Source organism: Neofelis nebulosa, chromosome 11 (assembly GCF_028018385.1).
Source record: "Neofelis nebulosa isolate mNeoNeb1 chromosome 11, mNeoNeb1.pri, whole genome shotgun sequence".
NCBI classification, from domain to species: Eukaryota; Metazoa; Chordata; class Mammalia; order Carnivora; family Felidae; genus Neofelis; species Neofelis nebulosa.
In genome coordinates, this window is record NC_080792.1 from 29,279,738 (window position 1) to 29,295,392 (window position 15,655).

Consider the following 15,655-nt stretch of genomic DNA (forward strand, 5'->3'; position numbering starts at 1 on the left):
AAAGTCCCTCAAACTGTGTAACACTTTTCCTTAAAACCACAAAGTTTTAATATTAGTTTTAGTGTTTTGTAGTTTAGTGAATAATCACAAAACACTCCTTTGTGATTTTCAGGATATTCATGCTCCATTTGGGGAATCTATTCCCCAGTCTCTACACAGAGAATCAGCCTTACACCGTGTGCCTGGCTGAACCTGTCTCCAAAGAGCTTCTTCTATATAAAAAACTAATTTTAACCAACACCAAATCGCTAGTGCTTTATTCTGGGCTCCACCATTTAACCCACTGGCAACGGTTCTTTAAGGATAACTTAGAAGCTGAGTCATATTATTGACCTTGTCAACGACATAGAAAATCTAGTGGAAAAGGGAGTTGATGAGAAAAATCAGGAAACCTGGGAGCCAGCACTTTTTCTGTGCAAAACTGGTTCGGTGACTTTGGACAAAGACTTTTAACCCTCTGGGTTTTGATTTCCTTGCCTGTCAAGTGAGAGAGCAACATCTATCTGCAAACCTCAGTGGATTCTGGAGATCAAATAAAAGTAAGGAAATGCACTTTGAAGAGCATAGCACCCTGTTCAGATGTAAGGGTGACTGGGATGCAGCCTCGGGGAAAGCTTTTCATCTCTGTGTGTCCTTAGATCCTCCATCAACAAGGGGAGCCCTGTCTCCACATGGACTTGCTGCCCACCTTCCCAGGCTCCCTAACCCCTTCACAGAAGAGTGCAAACACCACAGCAGAGGCTGCCTGAGGGATGTGCTACCGATCCTCTCTTAATGCCTCTGACTTGCTCTGAATCCCTATGTAATGGGGCAAACACCAATACCAACTTGCTTTTACAACATGCAGGTTATTACTCTGAAAGTTACTTTATGGGTCCTTTCTTCCTGTAGAATGGGTTTTTATTTCTAGTCATTAAATGTATGGACTCTCACTATTGTGTCTAATTGCTTTGCATATGTGTATATGTCAATCTCTTGTCTCCTGATAGCTTTACAAAGTCTTTGAGGATAGGCATGTTTCCTGGCACTTGATCACTTTACCTGGCACCCAGCACCAAGCTAGCACCAAGCTCAAAACCCTTCATGCCCAGCACCCTTTAATGTCAGTGTGTCCTCCTCAGTGCATCCTCCAGGATGCAGTTTCACATCCTCTGCATGGCAGCTTTGCCTCTTAAAAACCTTTCCCACCCAACTGCAGACTTCAATCAGCCAGGTGCCTTCCTGTACCCCCCACATATGCCCAACTGCACATCTTTACCACGTGTGGCCACACTCATCCACTACACTTCCACTCTCCAAGGCTTGGCTCTAGGATTTTGTCTTTTGAATACTATTATATTTCCTGATCCTGGATCCCTATAGCCCCCACTGTTGGCCACTGAGCATGGATTAAATTTGGTCTGCATTTATTCCCTGGTTGCTTTATGTATGCTAACTTAGCCTCCCTTCAGTATAGTATAAGGAACTTGAAGTAGGAGCCCTTCCTTGCTTTTTTTTCTTCTGGTCTCCCTAACTGCCCCTGGCACTGTGATATATATTAAGTAACTAAAGAGCTCTTGATCATTTTTGTGAATATAGGGTCTTTACGAGCCAGCATATATACTTCATTCGGCAAAGTAGTGAAGACCTCTGGAAGAGCAACGATTGGGCTTTAGTCTATAATACTTTGCATATAGTAAATGTTCAATAAAAGATGCATTTGTCAGAACTGTGACAGCCAGGACTGATCTTCCATATGTTCTCAGGAGCACAGCCAACACCCACGGTACCACAGAGAGGAGTTTTCAAATAGATATTACCATGATCAAAAATTAAGTGCTCAAGTGTCTGTGGGGCAGGGAAGGGGGAGCTGGCCTACACTCTTACCTCTTTTCAAATACTATAACCTTTATCTTTTCTATACATGGATTTCATGGAAAGGCAGAATGGCACAGCATAAAAGGTTCTCGCATTGTTTTTATGCCCCCAGACGTGGGGACATTAGGCTTAAGAAGTACTAAGATTGGGTGCATCACCTCCCATCAAAGGCTGATAAGAAATAAAATCTCCTTAGAAGCTGGAGCATGGCTAGAACCACTTTCACTGTCTGCACCTACAGCCCGCATTTTCTCATTGTCCACTTGATTCTTTAACTTCTTATCACTTGTATTTGGTACATGGCCCACCAAGCCGTAACCATATGAGGCACTAATTACATAATATTTAAAATTTCTGTTGCTTCAGGACCACTGATATGTTCATACATATTCTCATCTCCCATGAACTCTCTGAAGCTTCTGGTCCTAAGGGCCACCCCATTCTTCTTAAACGCATTCTTCTTTGACTCCTTGGTTTCCCTCCAACATTTCTAGCATTTCTTCTCTGCATCTTTCCTGATTCCCTCTTATTCTGCTTCTCTCTTTAAGGTGAGCCACAGGGTCCTCTCTTCCACCCTCTTTTCTTTATTCTCTGTAATTCTCTCTCTTGCTCTGCACAGCACTATTGACTTCTGCCTTAGCAACTCAATTTCTTGCACACCAACCAGATTCTTTCTTTGATTTCTGTAATTCTGTTCATATGCTACCACTCTTCCAGTTGTCTGGGGCCAACATATTGGAATCATCTTTGACTTTAGCTAGAGAGGAAAAGAGATGAATTAAGAATGACTCACCTGAGTAATGATATTTTTATGCTACTTATAATGTGGGCGCTAGGGTAGGGAAGGAAAGCAGGGTGGTGGGTACAACCCAAATAAAACATGGATAATTAGCATATCGTACGGAAAGACCAAAGATGGAGCAGGTTGGCTCAACCCAGACTAGTGGGAAAGAGTGTTCAGGAAAGAAAGACAAAGTATAATTTGGTCATTTCATGACTTTTGCCTATTTAAAAAATGACTTCCCACTGCCTACTTCATTAAGCACAAGCCTCACAGTGTAGGGAAAAAAAACCCTAACTCATGAGGACAACAGTCTTTTCTGGCCTTATCTGTCATGATCCCCAACTGCAGATCCTATCCTCAACAAAACTGGAGTAAACACCATTTCTCAAATGTTTCTTGGGTACTTCCACCTAAATACCTTTGTTTACATGGCTTCCTTTCCACATTGTGCTTGCTTCACCACCTCACCTCCACCTCCCTTCAGTCCTCTACCATTTCCACTCTCCAAAGCTTCTTCCATCCATCAAGACCCATCTTAAATAGCAACTACTGCAAAGAAGCATTTCTGATTCCACTGCTGTACTTGTACTGAAAACATGGAGGTGGCTTACCCTCATTTGGGCAGCCCCAGCGCTTCCTCTGTGGCTTCTGATGGCGCTTATAGCCTGCCTTGTAAGATCAGCTTCATCCAGTTTCCTCCTCTGCATTAACAGGAGAGACTTCTGGATTGTAATTTCTTTGAGGGCATAAGCATCCAGTTTATTAATCCTTGAATTCCTCCCCCAGGACTGCACCAAATGTGTGTATGTGTGTGTGTGTGTGTGTGTGTGTGTGTGTGTGTATACCAGCCACCAAAGAAATCCGTTTTTACATTTTCCCTTGTCGTTATCACCCCCTTGAATTCAGCCAATTTGTACTAAGTGTTATACTGACACGAGCCTATGCCACAATCCAAGCAAGTATTCAGTCTCATTACCTTTTCGTTTATAGAGTGAAAGAGATGGGCTTCTGGAAAGTCTTTCTGAAGGCACCAATCTCATCTCTGCCCCAGTGACACACCAGTCTTTGGCAAGCATGCTTTATTGATTTCTCTAGCCAAGAAAGGCTCCATGTTGTATCAAAGCCAAGTCTGTTGAAACTGTAAGCTCTCTGCACCCACACCTGAATCTGCATAATTCTCCAAAGCCACAAGGTATAAATAAAAACTTCCAACAGGACAGGGGAGCGTTTGCCAACTGTGGGAAGATAAATGGCCTGGGGACTTCTTGCTCCAAAGGCAGAATGGCTTGATTTCTGATTTTAATGTGGAAAAAGAGATGCTGGGAATCTAAGATTTTTTTCTTTCGTTGCCAGAAAGTTATGGGTCACAACATTTAATTTGATTAATTCCTGGTTTCCAAGAGAAAACCTTAGGAGGAACCTTGGGAGGCCCAATAAAATAAGTATGTGCAATTGTTAAGACAGGAAAGGAAAAAAAATGACTTCCATCAGAGCCCACAAAGATTGTTTCCAGTCCCAAACATGGGTCCCCCGAGACAGCCTGGAAACCAAATTATTGTCAAATAGATGCTTACCTTTTACAACAGCTCACAGCAAAAGAAAACATATAGCTTAACATCACTCCCACAACTCACCTTTCTAGTTTTTTTTCTTTTATTCCCCCTCTCCCTCTCCCTCTCCCTCTCCCTCTCCCTCTCCCTCTCCCTCTCCCTCTCCCTCTCCCTCTCCCTCTCCCTCTCCCTCTCCCTGATGTTAAGCTTCTGGGTTTGAGCTCTTCTGCCAATTAGGTATGTATCACTGGGTGAGTCACTTGACCTTATTAAGCCTCAATGTACTCATCAGCAAAATGAGGTGTTTATACTACATTGTTAAGATTCTTTTACTTCTGAGTCTAAATACAAATGCAAACATGCTCTGTCTGTTCCCAGGCAATGGGTCACACAAGTGCTCTAATCTTTTTTCGAAGGTGATGACTGTGGGTTCAGCACAGAAAAGGAATGAGCTAACTTGTTGGTGGGGGGTCAGGTATGGAGAGTTCCACCTTTTTGAAAAGTGAAATCAAATGGCTAGAGGAAGTGGCTGGAGCCAAAGATGAATGGTGGTGAGTCATATAATTTAATACACAGACCAGAGGGATCTGTTTGGAAATTTCATTGCACAGCTAGTTAATTGGCCAAGTTGGCCAATAACTTGAGCACTTTCTTCCTAACTATCCAATCTGTATGTTTGTGCACATGCATGTGCATATATGTTTGCATTCAAACTGCACTGTATAAATTTGAGACTTTTAGAATCTGAGACTATGAGATCTGGTCAGAACTTTTCCTACCACAGTCCCACTTGGGAAAACAGAGTGAAAAAGATGAAGAGGTCTTTCAGCTGAATAGTGGAGGAGACAAGACTGGGCCAGGTGCTCATAATCCTGTTAAACCACACAGCAGCCATTAGCTAATTAATCTTTCATTTCCTCCCACAGGATGACCCAGAATTCAACCTGGATTAAGATTAAACAGACTGCACTTCATCATCTTTTTATTTTTCACTTTCTTTTTTCCTGGTCTTAACTTTTTCTCCCATGAGACCTCTTCTTCCTTCTATTCTATTTGTAGAAAACATTCCTCACACATAGTTCTTTTATATAATTTTCATGACATTTCATCAATGTGGCTAATTTCCTCATCTGGATGCCTGATTGGAGGAGGGTTTTGTATTATTCTTGGCTTGGGCATCTATTTCTGAAGTTCCCAGCATAATATTAGGTCAAAATATGCAAAAATTGTTTCTAAGTGGTATGAATGGGGAGAACATCACTCACACTACAGACCTCTTCCACCACCTAAGGAGAAGTTGGCTTTGAGAGCATGTGGCATCCTTCTGACTATGTGTTATCAAACTTGGACAGGATTTCTCTTCTAGGAATCTGCAGCATGTCAGTGCACTAAAGATGGTGATGCCTGGTGGGAGAAAGGCACACATGAGGGCCCATCAGGCTCCTTCCAGCTTTGGGTATCTGTGGATGGCACCTTCCCACTACTTATCCATTATTTGGTCCCAGACAAGCATTTTTATAAATGGAGATTTAGCAGATGGTATCCATTTAGAAAACAGATCAAAAGATCCACTGCCTTCTGAAACAAACAAACAAACAAAAAAACAAACAAAGCAGAAGGGGTAAAATAGAGAAAAATGGTAAAGAGTCCATGTGACTTCTAAGCTCTAGGTGTGTTGTAAGGGGGCTAACAAGACAATGCATCCATCTGCTGGGCCAAGGGGGTTGGAGAAAGAATGATTTTCCAAGCAGGAAAGAGGAAATGGAGTGTGCAACTATTGCTATTGCTAAATGAAGTCTCTAATTTCTGTCTCCATAATGGTAATGACTTCCATTTATATGGTGTCTTCCATCAGCTCTGATCTCAGGGAATGCTCAAAGTCCTCTCTTGACTTAGCTCCTAAATCTGGTCCTCAACAGGCTAAAGAATGGCATCTATATTTATGTCATATCTATTTTAGAAAAGACTAGCTCATGTGAAATAGGACATTGGGATGCTAAGGGAATGAATCCAGAGTGGAGAAAGAAAAGGTAGAGGGAGAGAAATTGTGAGGAATACTGATACTTTTTTCCAAGCAGGACCCTCAGTATCATCCACAGAAGAGACACCTCGACTCAGGTAAAGTCTCTTAAAGGTTTTAATGCCTCCAGTAACCTCAGTCTCACTCCACCTGCCTTCCACCTTTTAATGGGACTTGGTGTTCCTTCAAGTGTGTCACATTAAGGTGAGCACTCTTTGGGGAGTCTTGACAAACTCTGACATTGAATTCCAAGTGCTGCTAAAGGCATTTTGTCCCTGATGCTTTTGGGGTTCAGAAATAGAGGGGACATTTGGAATACAGGTGAGATGAGGCCAAGGTTTGGAAGGGAGGGGAGTGATAGAGAATCTGATCTCCTCCAGTAACATATTCAACAAAATGTGTAGGGACAACAGACATAACTCATATAGATATAGAAACCACCAACAACTATGATTCACTAAAACGCTGAAGAAGAAAAAAATATAACACAGAGTAAGCACAAAGCAGTAGCAAAAATAACTCCGAGAACTGGATTGCAGAAGGAGCAGAGGTGGAAGCCTGTCCAGGTAGACATTTCCAGGCTAATGTCTAGAAAAGGTTGGGCCATTAGGGGTCCTTTTTCATTGGTTGGGAATTGAATACAGGGATGTGGTCTTTCCTTAATTACTCTCTTCTGTAATTATCACATAATTGCTGTGAAGATGCCTTAGGGAAAGGCATGTAATTGGGGGATGGATGGATATCTGAGAGGAAGGGCCATAGAGGAATACATGAGTACTGAGCTGAGGACCAGGACCTGTGTTCTAGACTTGGCTTAACTATTGGTGGCCTGTGTTCAAGCTGCAATGCGATGGCCAAAGCCCTGGGCTTAAAATCATAAATAATGGCTTTCTAAACCCGAGCAGGTCACTTGATCTCTGAACCTCAATGTATTTGTAAAATAGAAATGAAAATACCTCTCTTCTAAGATTGCAGGGTGTCATCAAGAAATGCATGCGAAATGGCTTTAAGAACTGAAACATACTATATGAAAGAGGTCTGGCCCAACCCTGTCAGATACAGATGAGTAGACACTAACCCAAAGAAACAGAATGCCATGCCTAAGGTCCTACATCACAGAGTACCCAATTAATACCCAATTAGGTTGAACCCAGCTTTCTTTTATGACACTTGTCATAATGCTGGTTTCTTTTCACCTGATGTGGCAGAGTAAAGAATGAATAAGAAGATAGGGAGAGGAAGGGGAATTTTGAAGAAAGTAATGCCATCATGTGAATGCAAACCCAGATAGAACTGTATGGCTAAGAGGGTGGGCACCTTCAGAGACACACAGGGATCAGAGATGGATCTCTATCTGGGAACCTTCATGAAGTCAACCAGCACCCGGAAATGTAGTCCAACCAGAGAAAAATCTTGGTATGACTGCTGAGAAATCTAATGAGCAATGATGGATAGAGATTTTAGCTTCTAAGATCTTGCTTCTCAGGTCTGTTAAGTTAGGATCCTTGCTTGTAGCTTCTTAGTAATAACATGGCAACATTACTGTTTTGCTAAATAATGCCAAGAAAATACAAAAATGAAGAGAACCCTCTGTCCATGGCTGGTGTTGGACCTGTGGATCAATTTCACCATATTGAAAGAGAGCAATAGTTTTTCTCATGTAAAAGTTTAATCTGGCAACTCCGTCCAGGTGGGCTTAATTTGAGCTTTGTGTAGAAAAAAACAAATACTTTCAACAAAGTCTGATGATGAGAAACAGAGAAACTTAGATGAGAACATCCACTTTGGGCAATTTATCCACTTTGGGCAATTATGAAGTGTGGGCCATTTATCACCTTCAGTAGGAGACATGACTGCTAATTGGTCTCTTCATTAACCAAGGAGAACATCCACCACTACAGCAACTCACAAGCTAGTGGTAATTTGAGGCAATCTTTAAGTGGTTTCCAACTCATAATCATATTTCTTCTGAAGTCTGCTGGCCTAGAAAAATGACTCTAATTCCTCATGAATACACTGCCCTCACCTTCACTCATGATGGACTACCCAGGAGGGAAGAGGTACACATCACAAACAGAGGAGAAACACTACACCCAAACCTGAAATAAAGATGACTAGTCTTTTAAAAGCAGACTGTGGCCAGAGTGCTTGTACTATCTGGGGGTAGAGGGAGCATGAGAAATCCTTTCAGCTTCTGTAGCTCCTAGAAAAGGAGCTTCTGCTGTTTTCCTCGTAAACAACTGTTCTGTTCTGCAAGAGTCTTATCACTTTCATGATGTCTGGACAGGGACAAAGGGATACTTACAACGAAGTATCAAGCTTCTGTGGCAAGGAAGGTCTGTGTGGGTGGGAACGTTAGCAAGGAAATTCTGCCAGCAACTGACAAGGAATGAGCTCTTTCTAACAGCAACCAGTACTTTAAGTTTAGCAATCAGTGGGCAAAATCCCACTCCCAGCAGACATGCCAAGAGATGCGGCAGTAAGTTCCCGTAGGGGCAGGAGGCTTGCAACACCTTTCAGCCAGGCTCCCTCCCCTTCATGCGGGGAAATGATGAGTGGGGTCTCCTCAGGGAAGCTTATCAAATGTCCATGGACAAAATGAGGAAAAGACAGCCTGGAGCTATGGCTCCCTCATTAGGTACACTTGAGGATGCACAGGTGGGCAGCTTCCAATGGCTCTGCTGTAGACTTCTCACCTAGGATGTGGGACTTCTGGAGGCAGCATGCCAGATGAACTAGATATCGCTCCCATCCAGCATTGACATTCTTGGGATCTTACTGGCATTCTTAGTGAGTTTTAGAGGGTTTATGCCACTAACAAACCGCACCATCAGATTGGATGAGGACTTAAGCATAGCATCTCTAATAGAAAGCATACACACAGTGGGTGTGGTTGTAGTCTAGGTAGCTACCGGGGCTGTCTCTAGGCCCATGGATCCCAAGGCAATGACTCTGAGAGGAAAGGCAGTAAATACCAAATAACCCATGTATAAATAGTGCTGCAAAGTCACATGTGAAGAACGCCCATTTCCACCTGGTCCCTACCTCTCTGCAAACTAGTGAATACAATGTGTCAATGATGGCAGACTCCTGACGTGCAAAGGCCAGCAATGAAATAATAAGACAGCCCGGGTCTGAGGAGAAACATGGCCTTACCTGGAGACAGGGAGGAGTCGTAAGAACTTCTCTCCTTGCGGCTCATCTTGAAGGCTTGGATGTCCTTTTCCCTGTATGTCCCAAAGCCCTCATAGCTCCTCCTTTTACTCCCGCTCATGTCACTGTCCCACTTGTCATTTGAAGGGGTCATGTCACTGAACACATCCAGGCTCTCGGGTCGGGTGCTGCCACCATCCCCACCACTGCCAGAGTACCTCTTTGTGCACGAGTCTGTAGGCTCACTGCTCAAGTCACCTTTGTCCTTGGCCTGTGTCCAATGCTGGGCATCAGAAAGTGACAGTGTAGACAGGGTGTCCACCTCAAAGTTGTTCTTAGAAGCTTTGTGGCCGGCTTCACTGTGCTGGTGCTTCTGCTTCTCCTTATGCTTATTCTTTTCACTCACTAGTGGGAGCTCCTTGTCCGCACTACTCAACCGCTCGCTCAGGATGTGGCTGGAGAAGCCTGTGGCTTTGCCTGCAAAGAGACCACTCAGGTTGTCATGGGTCCCCAGGATCCGGTCTTCCTTGTGCTTATGCTTGTGTTTGTGTTTTCTCTTGTGGAGCCGACCGCTGGACAGACCGGCACTGCCCGCCTTGGGAGGATTCAGGGATGGCTGCATGTCGCCGAGGCCCATGCCGACAGGTCCCTGCAGGTGCACTCCATGCTTTGCTTTATGCTTAGCTGTACCAGACATCTTCACGTGGGAGCTTGTGTGGAACTGAGGTGGTGGCACTGTTGGCCTCATGAATGGGGAAGCTGCTCCAAGTGTGTGCGACAGGTACAAAGGAGCTGGGTACTGACTGTAATAACCAAGGTTCATCATAGGCATTGATGTGTAAGGCATTCCATAGGGTGCATAGTAACTTCCACTGGGAATAGGGTAGCTGAACCCTTGTAAAAAAGGCACCTTTGTCATGGTGTCATTGGTTTTTGCAGGCCTACCACGCTTCTTCTTTGACTTCAAGTCTGAAGTCCTGCGAAGATAGAGCAACGGGTCATACTGGATATATGGCACCGGGTAATAGTGATCGAAATTAATCCGAAAAATGCTGGGATACGGATTCTCGTGGTAGAAGGTGTAACTCCGGTGGGAGATCCTGAACACCTGGAACTTGGTGATGAGCTCTTCCAGGTCTGCCAGAAACTGAAGGTCATCACGATTTTGCAGGCTTTTCCGTTTCCTCTTGTGCTTTGGCTTCTTGAGGCTTTCATGGGCCAGGAAGTTGTCCACCATCAGATGCTTCTGCCGGTGGCCATGCCGGTTCTTTGTGCTGGTGTCAGACGGAATGGTCTCCGGGTTGTCCAGGGAGCAGAAGTCAAAAGAGTACCTCCGTCGGGATTCTGAACTCTTCTCTGCTTGGTCAGACGTGCTGTTGTTGTCCGTCCCAATGCCGCTGTCGCTTGGGATCGTCTCCTCACTGTGCGACTCGCTCACGGGGGACAGCGTTATTTCCTTGAGTGACCCAATCTCGCAAAGGTGGGAAGGTGAGTTGGCCATCAGCCTGGGGGGAGACAGCTTCCAGGCTCCACTGTGTATTCCCTTTTGGGTTTTGGTTGGAAGAGCACTGATAGGCTGGAGATTTGGCATAGTTTTCAACTCTGAAAAATTGGTTTCAGTGCTGGCGGGGCTCAGGTTGCCATTTGACCCACCTAACTGTGTTGAAAGTGGGTGCATAGCTGCTGGTGAAGATGCCACAAGTGACTGAAAGTTGGAAGGCACGGCTGGAACATCCGGCTGGCTAGAAACAGGCCTTGGGTGCTTGATGGCTGTTTTGGGTTCCTCAGATGGGGGTGGCAGCTCTGCTCTTGGCTTCCTGCCCCTCTTCTTGCCAATGTAGATGGTTCCCCTCTTGCTGACATTAATCTGCTTGCCCAATTTGCTCTCGATGGCTGCTGCCCCAGGGCTGGTCTCTGGGGGAGCTTTAGCCTTCAGAGCAATGTTGCTGGAGCAGGACAAGATCTGGTTCAAGATATTTTTTCTCTTGAGTGTTTTCATCTTATTGATAGTTTTGATGGTTTTCTTATCCAACACCCCAAGCTTTCCAACTTTTTTGTGAAATTTCATCTCGCTCATGGGCTTGTCCTCTCCTGGCACTAGTTGGGCCAACTTAGCTAAACTGCGTCGTCTCTTTCTTTTCTTCGTGCCAGGGAACTCCCGGCTGATGGGACTGACCGGGCTGGTAGAAGTCCCCTCGTGAATCGTCTCAACCGTGAGCAAAGGCTGCTTCTTCGGCCGCCCCCGCTTCTTCTTGACTGGCGTGATCACAGTAAGACTGTCTGTGTTGGTGTACAGAGGGCTGGACGGGGTGATGGGATAGGCAGATGGCGGTTCCACCATCAGTTTATCGGAGGTGGCCATGACTGCCTCCCGAAGCATACTGGTGGGCTTTGGTTTGCTGCATGTCCACCTCCGTTTTGCAGCAAATTTGGGATGCTGGATTTCTGGCAGCTTTCTCGATGGAGAGTGGTCTGTGCACGCTGGAGGCGTCACGATCATGGGTGGCTTCCGCTGCTTAGACAGACCTCCTGGAATGACTTTCTCGGCATTTCCACTTGTTTCAAGGCCAACTGAGGGGGACTCGTTCTCTATCATTTTACTCAACTTAGGGACACGGGGATCTTTCTTATTTCCCTCAGGGTTGGAGAGTATCCTATTAACCACTTCACTGCTCATAGTGATTCCAGAAGCCAGGGCTTTCTCTGGCATGATCTTTTCCACCACTGCTTTGATGGACTGTCTCTTTTTCCTCTTATGGCTGGTTGGATCTAGACAGGGTGCCTTGATAGGGATAGTAATCCGGACATGACTTGAGTCATTTTCAGGATTACTGACAGAACTCGTGTTCTGCCTGGCTGGTGATGCCTCTTGGGCATTATCTGCAGAGTAGCCTTCCCTTTTCCCTTCTGTATTGTCAAATGCTTTCTGGGCATTCTTGACCCAGTCCAGGTCCGGGTTTGATATGGTTTGACTTATCACATCTTTTTTACTGGACTTTTTCTTGCTGCCTATAGTAGGTGGTTCTGGGGGCTCCTTTGCAACTCCGCCATCTTGATCTACCAAGGGCTGAAGCCCATTGCACTCGACAGAGCTGCTGGGTGGGGCTGGTGAGCTGTGGCTGCCTGGGGATGGGACCACGCCTCCCAAGAGCAGATCTTTGCTGCTGTTGGACAACTGACTCCATGTGCTCCCTGCACTGCCTTTCTTACCCTGGGCCTTTGCAAAGGAAGCCACGGGCTCAAGAGCAGGGATCTTGCTGGTGCTTGTAGTTTCTCTGCCAGACTCTGGACTGATGAAGCAATTCTGAGTGGCAGGTCCACTGTCAGAGTTGGTGGACCAGTCCATGTGGTTCTGGCTGCTGCTTTTTTGCTGGTGCTTTGGTTTTAAGGTGTCACTGGTGACGTCCTGTGGGAGGCCTGGGTCATAGTGGAGAGCTGAGTGTTTCTGTGGCCGCTCATAAGCCTAAAGGTGGGGCAGGTGGAGAAGGAGAGAGAGAGAAACAAAGATGAGCATGTTGGAGATATTTAAAATTCAATGTCAAAAGGCTTTATTATTTGAAAGTTGGTAATGGCCACCTTTAATTCCAGAATGGTTTTGAAAGTTTTCTCATTTGCAGAAGTAAAAACATGTGGCACAGATTTGGAACATTAATAAGGATGCTTTGATCACCATCTTTATCCCCCTTAACAATAGGAACTTTTACCGATCTTTTGGTTGAATGCAATCTCAGCATAGAGGACAGGCCCTGCAGGTCACTTAGCTTGGTGCCCGACTTGTATGAATGAAAAAGCTGAAACTTTTCTAATGGTGAGTCCTGCCTATGGTGGCAGAGCCCAGGAGACAATGTGAACTTTCCAACTCCCCGGTCCCTTTGCCTAACTCAAGCTGCCTCTTACTTCTGTCCCGGCTTCCCCTCCAACTCATGTCCTTCCTTTGCTTCCTCCTACTGAAGCTCATTTCTGTTTGCACTTTACCTGGGAGTTTAGCATCTCTGTGCTCAAACAAGTAGTTCACTGGGAACCACTGCAACAAGGAAAAACAGCACAAGCTGAGGAACTAAGGGGGGAATTTGAAGACTGTGTGAAGATAAGGGAGCCAGTCAAGGACATGGAGAAGAAGAAATGGAGTAGGAAAGAAACTCAAAAGACCTTCCACCCTTCTGACTTTTAGGAGCGGTGTGGTGTTGGGAGTTAGTATGCTGAGGCATCCTGAAACCCAGGTTAGGCACTGACAGCTTTCTTGAGAAAACTCCTGGACAATCTCAAAAGGAACCTTGAGTCTTGTGGACATAAATGGGTCAAAAAAAAAAATGCACAGTCACTCAAGATCACTGCTCCCAACTCTGTCAGCTGTGCTTCTCCCAGCATGAATTCTACAGGAAAGTCTCCAGACTTCGGCACCTTCCTGAGGACTGACCCTTCAGTCCGGAAAGGCAGAACCTGTGCTAGAGGCCAGACATAACCAGTGCCTACAAAGTCACAGAGGGAGTAGTTAATGAATGTCTTTTTGAGATATTAAAAGGTTTTTTAAGGTTGATTTATTTTTAATAGAGAGCACAAGCTGGGAAAGGACAGAGAGAGATGGGGACAGAAGATTGGAGGCAGGATATGTGCTGACAGAAGCGAGTCCAATGAGGGACTTGAACTCATGAACCGGGAGATCATGACCTGAGCTGAAGGTGGATGCTCAACTGGTTGAGCCACCCAGCTTGCCCAAGACATTAACCCAATTTTTTTTTAATGTAGATACACTAACATTATTGCAGATAGATTTTAAGCCATGCGACCAGTGTAAAGAAGCATTCTTCAAAGTTTATCGTAAGTACTGTTTTATAAACACAAGCAGTAAACATACAGGATGCATTATCCTAAGATGTGTTAAAGAATGGAAAATACTAGTAAATTGAAGAAAGCTTTGGATAATATCTCCACTGAGAAGTAAAAGATGGTTGGCTTAGTGGACTTAGGAAGTTTTAACCTGTAATATGTATCTGTCTTTATCTATGTATCTACCCATGTTTCTATCATCTATCTGTGCCTATTTGCCATTGATGTTCTAGCATTTACGCTTCATTAGAAAACACTGCTTATAGTCCCTATTAAGAATCAAAACACAGGTGTCAGAAACCATTATGGGTAAAATTCAATGCAGTAAAGCAAGTAGGGTTTTTTTTCACAGTGGTTCCTGGAATCCCTAGAGTTATTTTCTGCCTCCCTGATTTTGTGAAATCCTGTTTATACTTCCAGTATTGGACTCTATTTTTTAAGTATTATGAGACAGTCTCCCCAGGCTAAGCCTATAAGTGCCTAGGAGAAAATTAAGACAAAAATTTACTTTTTTGTATTTACTTTTTCTTCATCTTGCAGTGTTTTAGGGGACATCACTAATCATCAACATCTAGACTAATCCTGCACTTGACTTTGCTAGAAATTACTGCTGTGGACATAAGCTGCTGTCCCATTTTTTAAAAAATACAGGAATCTTATTCATGGCATAAAATGTTGAATGCCACTTATCTTTTATGAATCAGGCCTCTGCTAATTTGTCATTTGTACTTTAGATTTTAGTTGGCACTGTGTGTGTACTCACAGGATGACAGGTCTACAAAAGGGCTTGGAAACAAAATTTCTCACTCTTTAGTGCAATAGTATAAGCGGTAAGTCATACTAGAACACTTCTGAGAGTTAGTGCTGGCACTTCTTAAACATTACAGTGCAAAAAAAAAAAAAATCTGAGTTCCTAGTTTGGACTCCGGCAAAGCAGGACTTACAGTCACTCGTTTCCCCTGCCCCCCTCCCAACTTTCTTGCCACACCTCCCCACACTTTTCTAGATCTGGTCACTGAAGTCCACACTGGGACTTCATAGTGAAACTGGAATTTTTGGTCTCTGATCCCACCAGTTTCCCTCGATTGCTCCGTCTTTTTCTTCTTGGAATCTAGCAGAATCCTTAATTATTACTCTTCACGTTTGAATCTCAGCTCGATTGTAGGGAGGCCCCCTACCTTAGAGAAGTACTCCTGTTAGAAGTTTTCATGAAAACAGGTATGTCATCTTTGTTGTACTTTTATTTTAGTTTTAATTTTACATTTGATTTGTGCATTAATTGAATTAAAGCCCGTTTCCCTTTCTAGCCTGTACACACCATCACACGAGTACCAAGCACAGTACCTGGCAAGTAGTAGGCACTCAACAAACATTTATTGAATAAATGAAGGAACACACATTTTGCTATGGGGATATTTCATTTTTTATCAATAGTGAGATTAATGGCCTGTATATTATAACATA

The 15,655-nt window shown here is 44.3% G+C and overlaps 1 protein-coding gene across 3 annotated transcripts in view; it reads right to left on the bottom strand.

The window, feature by feature from the left end:
• Positions 1–15,655, bottom strand: part of SETBP1 (SET binding protein 1) — a 377,368-nt gene that overhangs the window by 99,784 nt on the left and 261,929 nt on the right. For all 3 annotated transcript variants that reach the window (XM_058692233.1, XM_058692235.1, XM_058692234.1), the window contains exon 4: positions 9,368–12,827. In XM_058692233.1, coding sequence (XP_058548216.1) covers positions 9,368–12,827 — 3,460 coding nt within the window. The remainder of the gene's footprint in view (positions 1–9,367; positions 12,828–15,655) is intronic.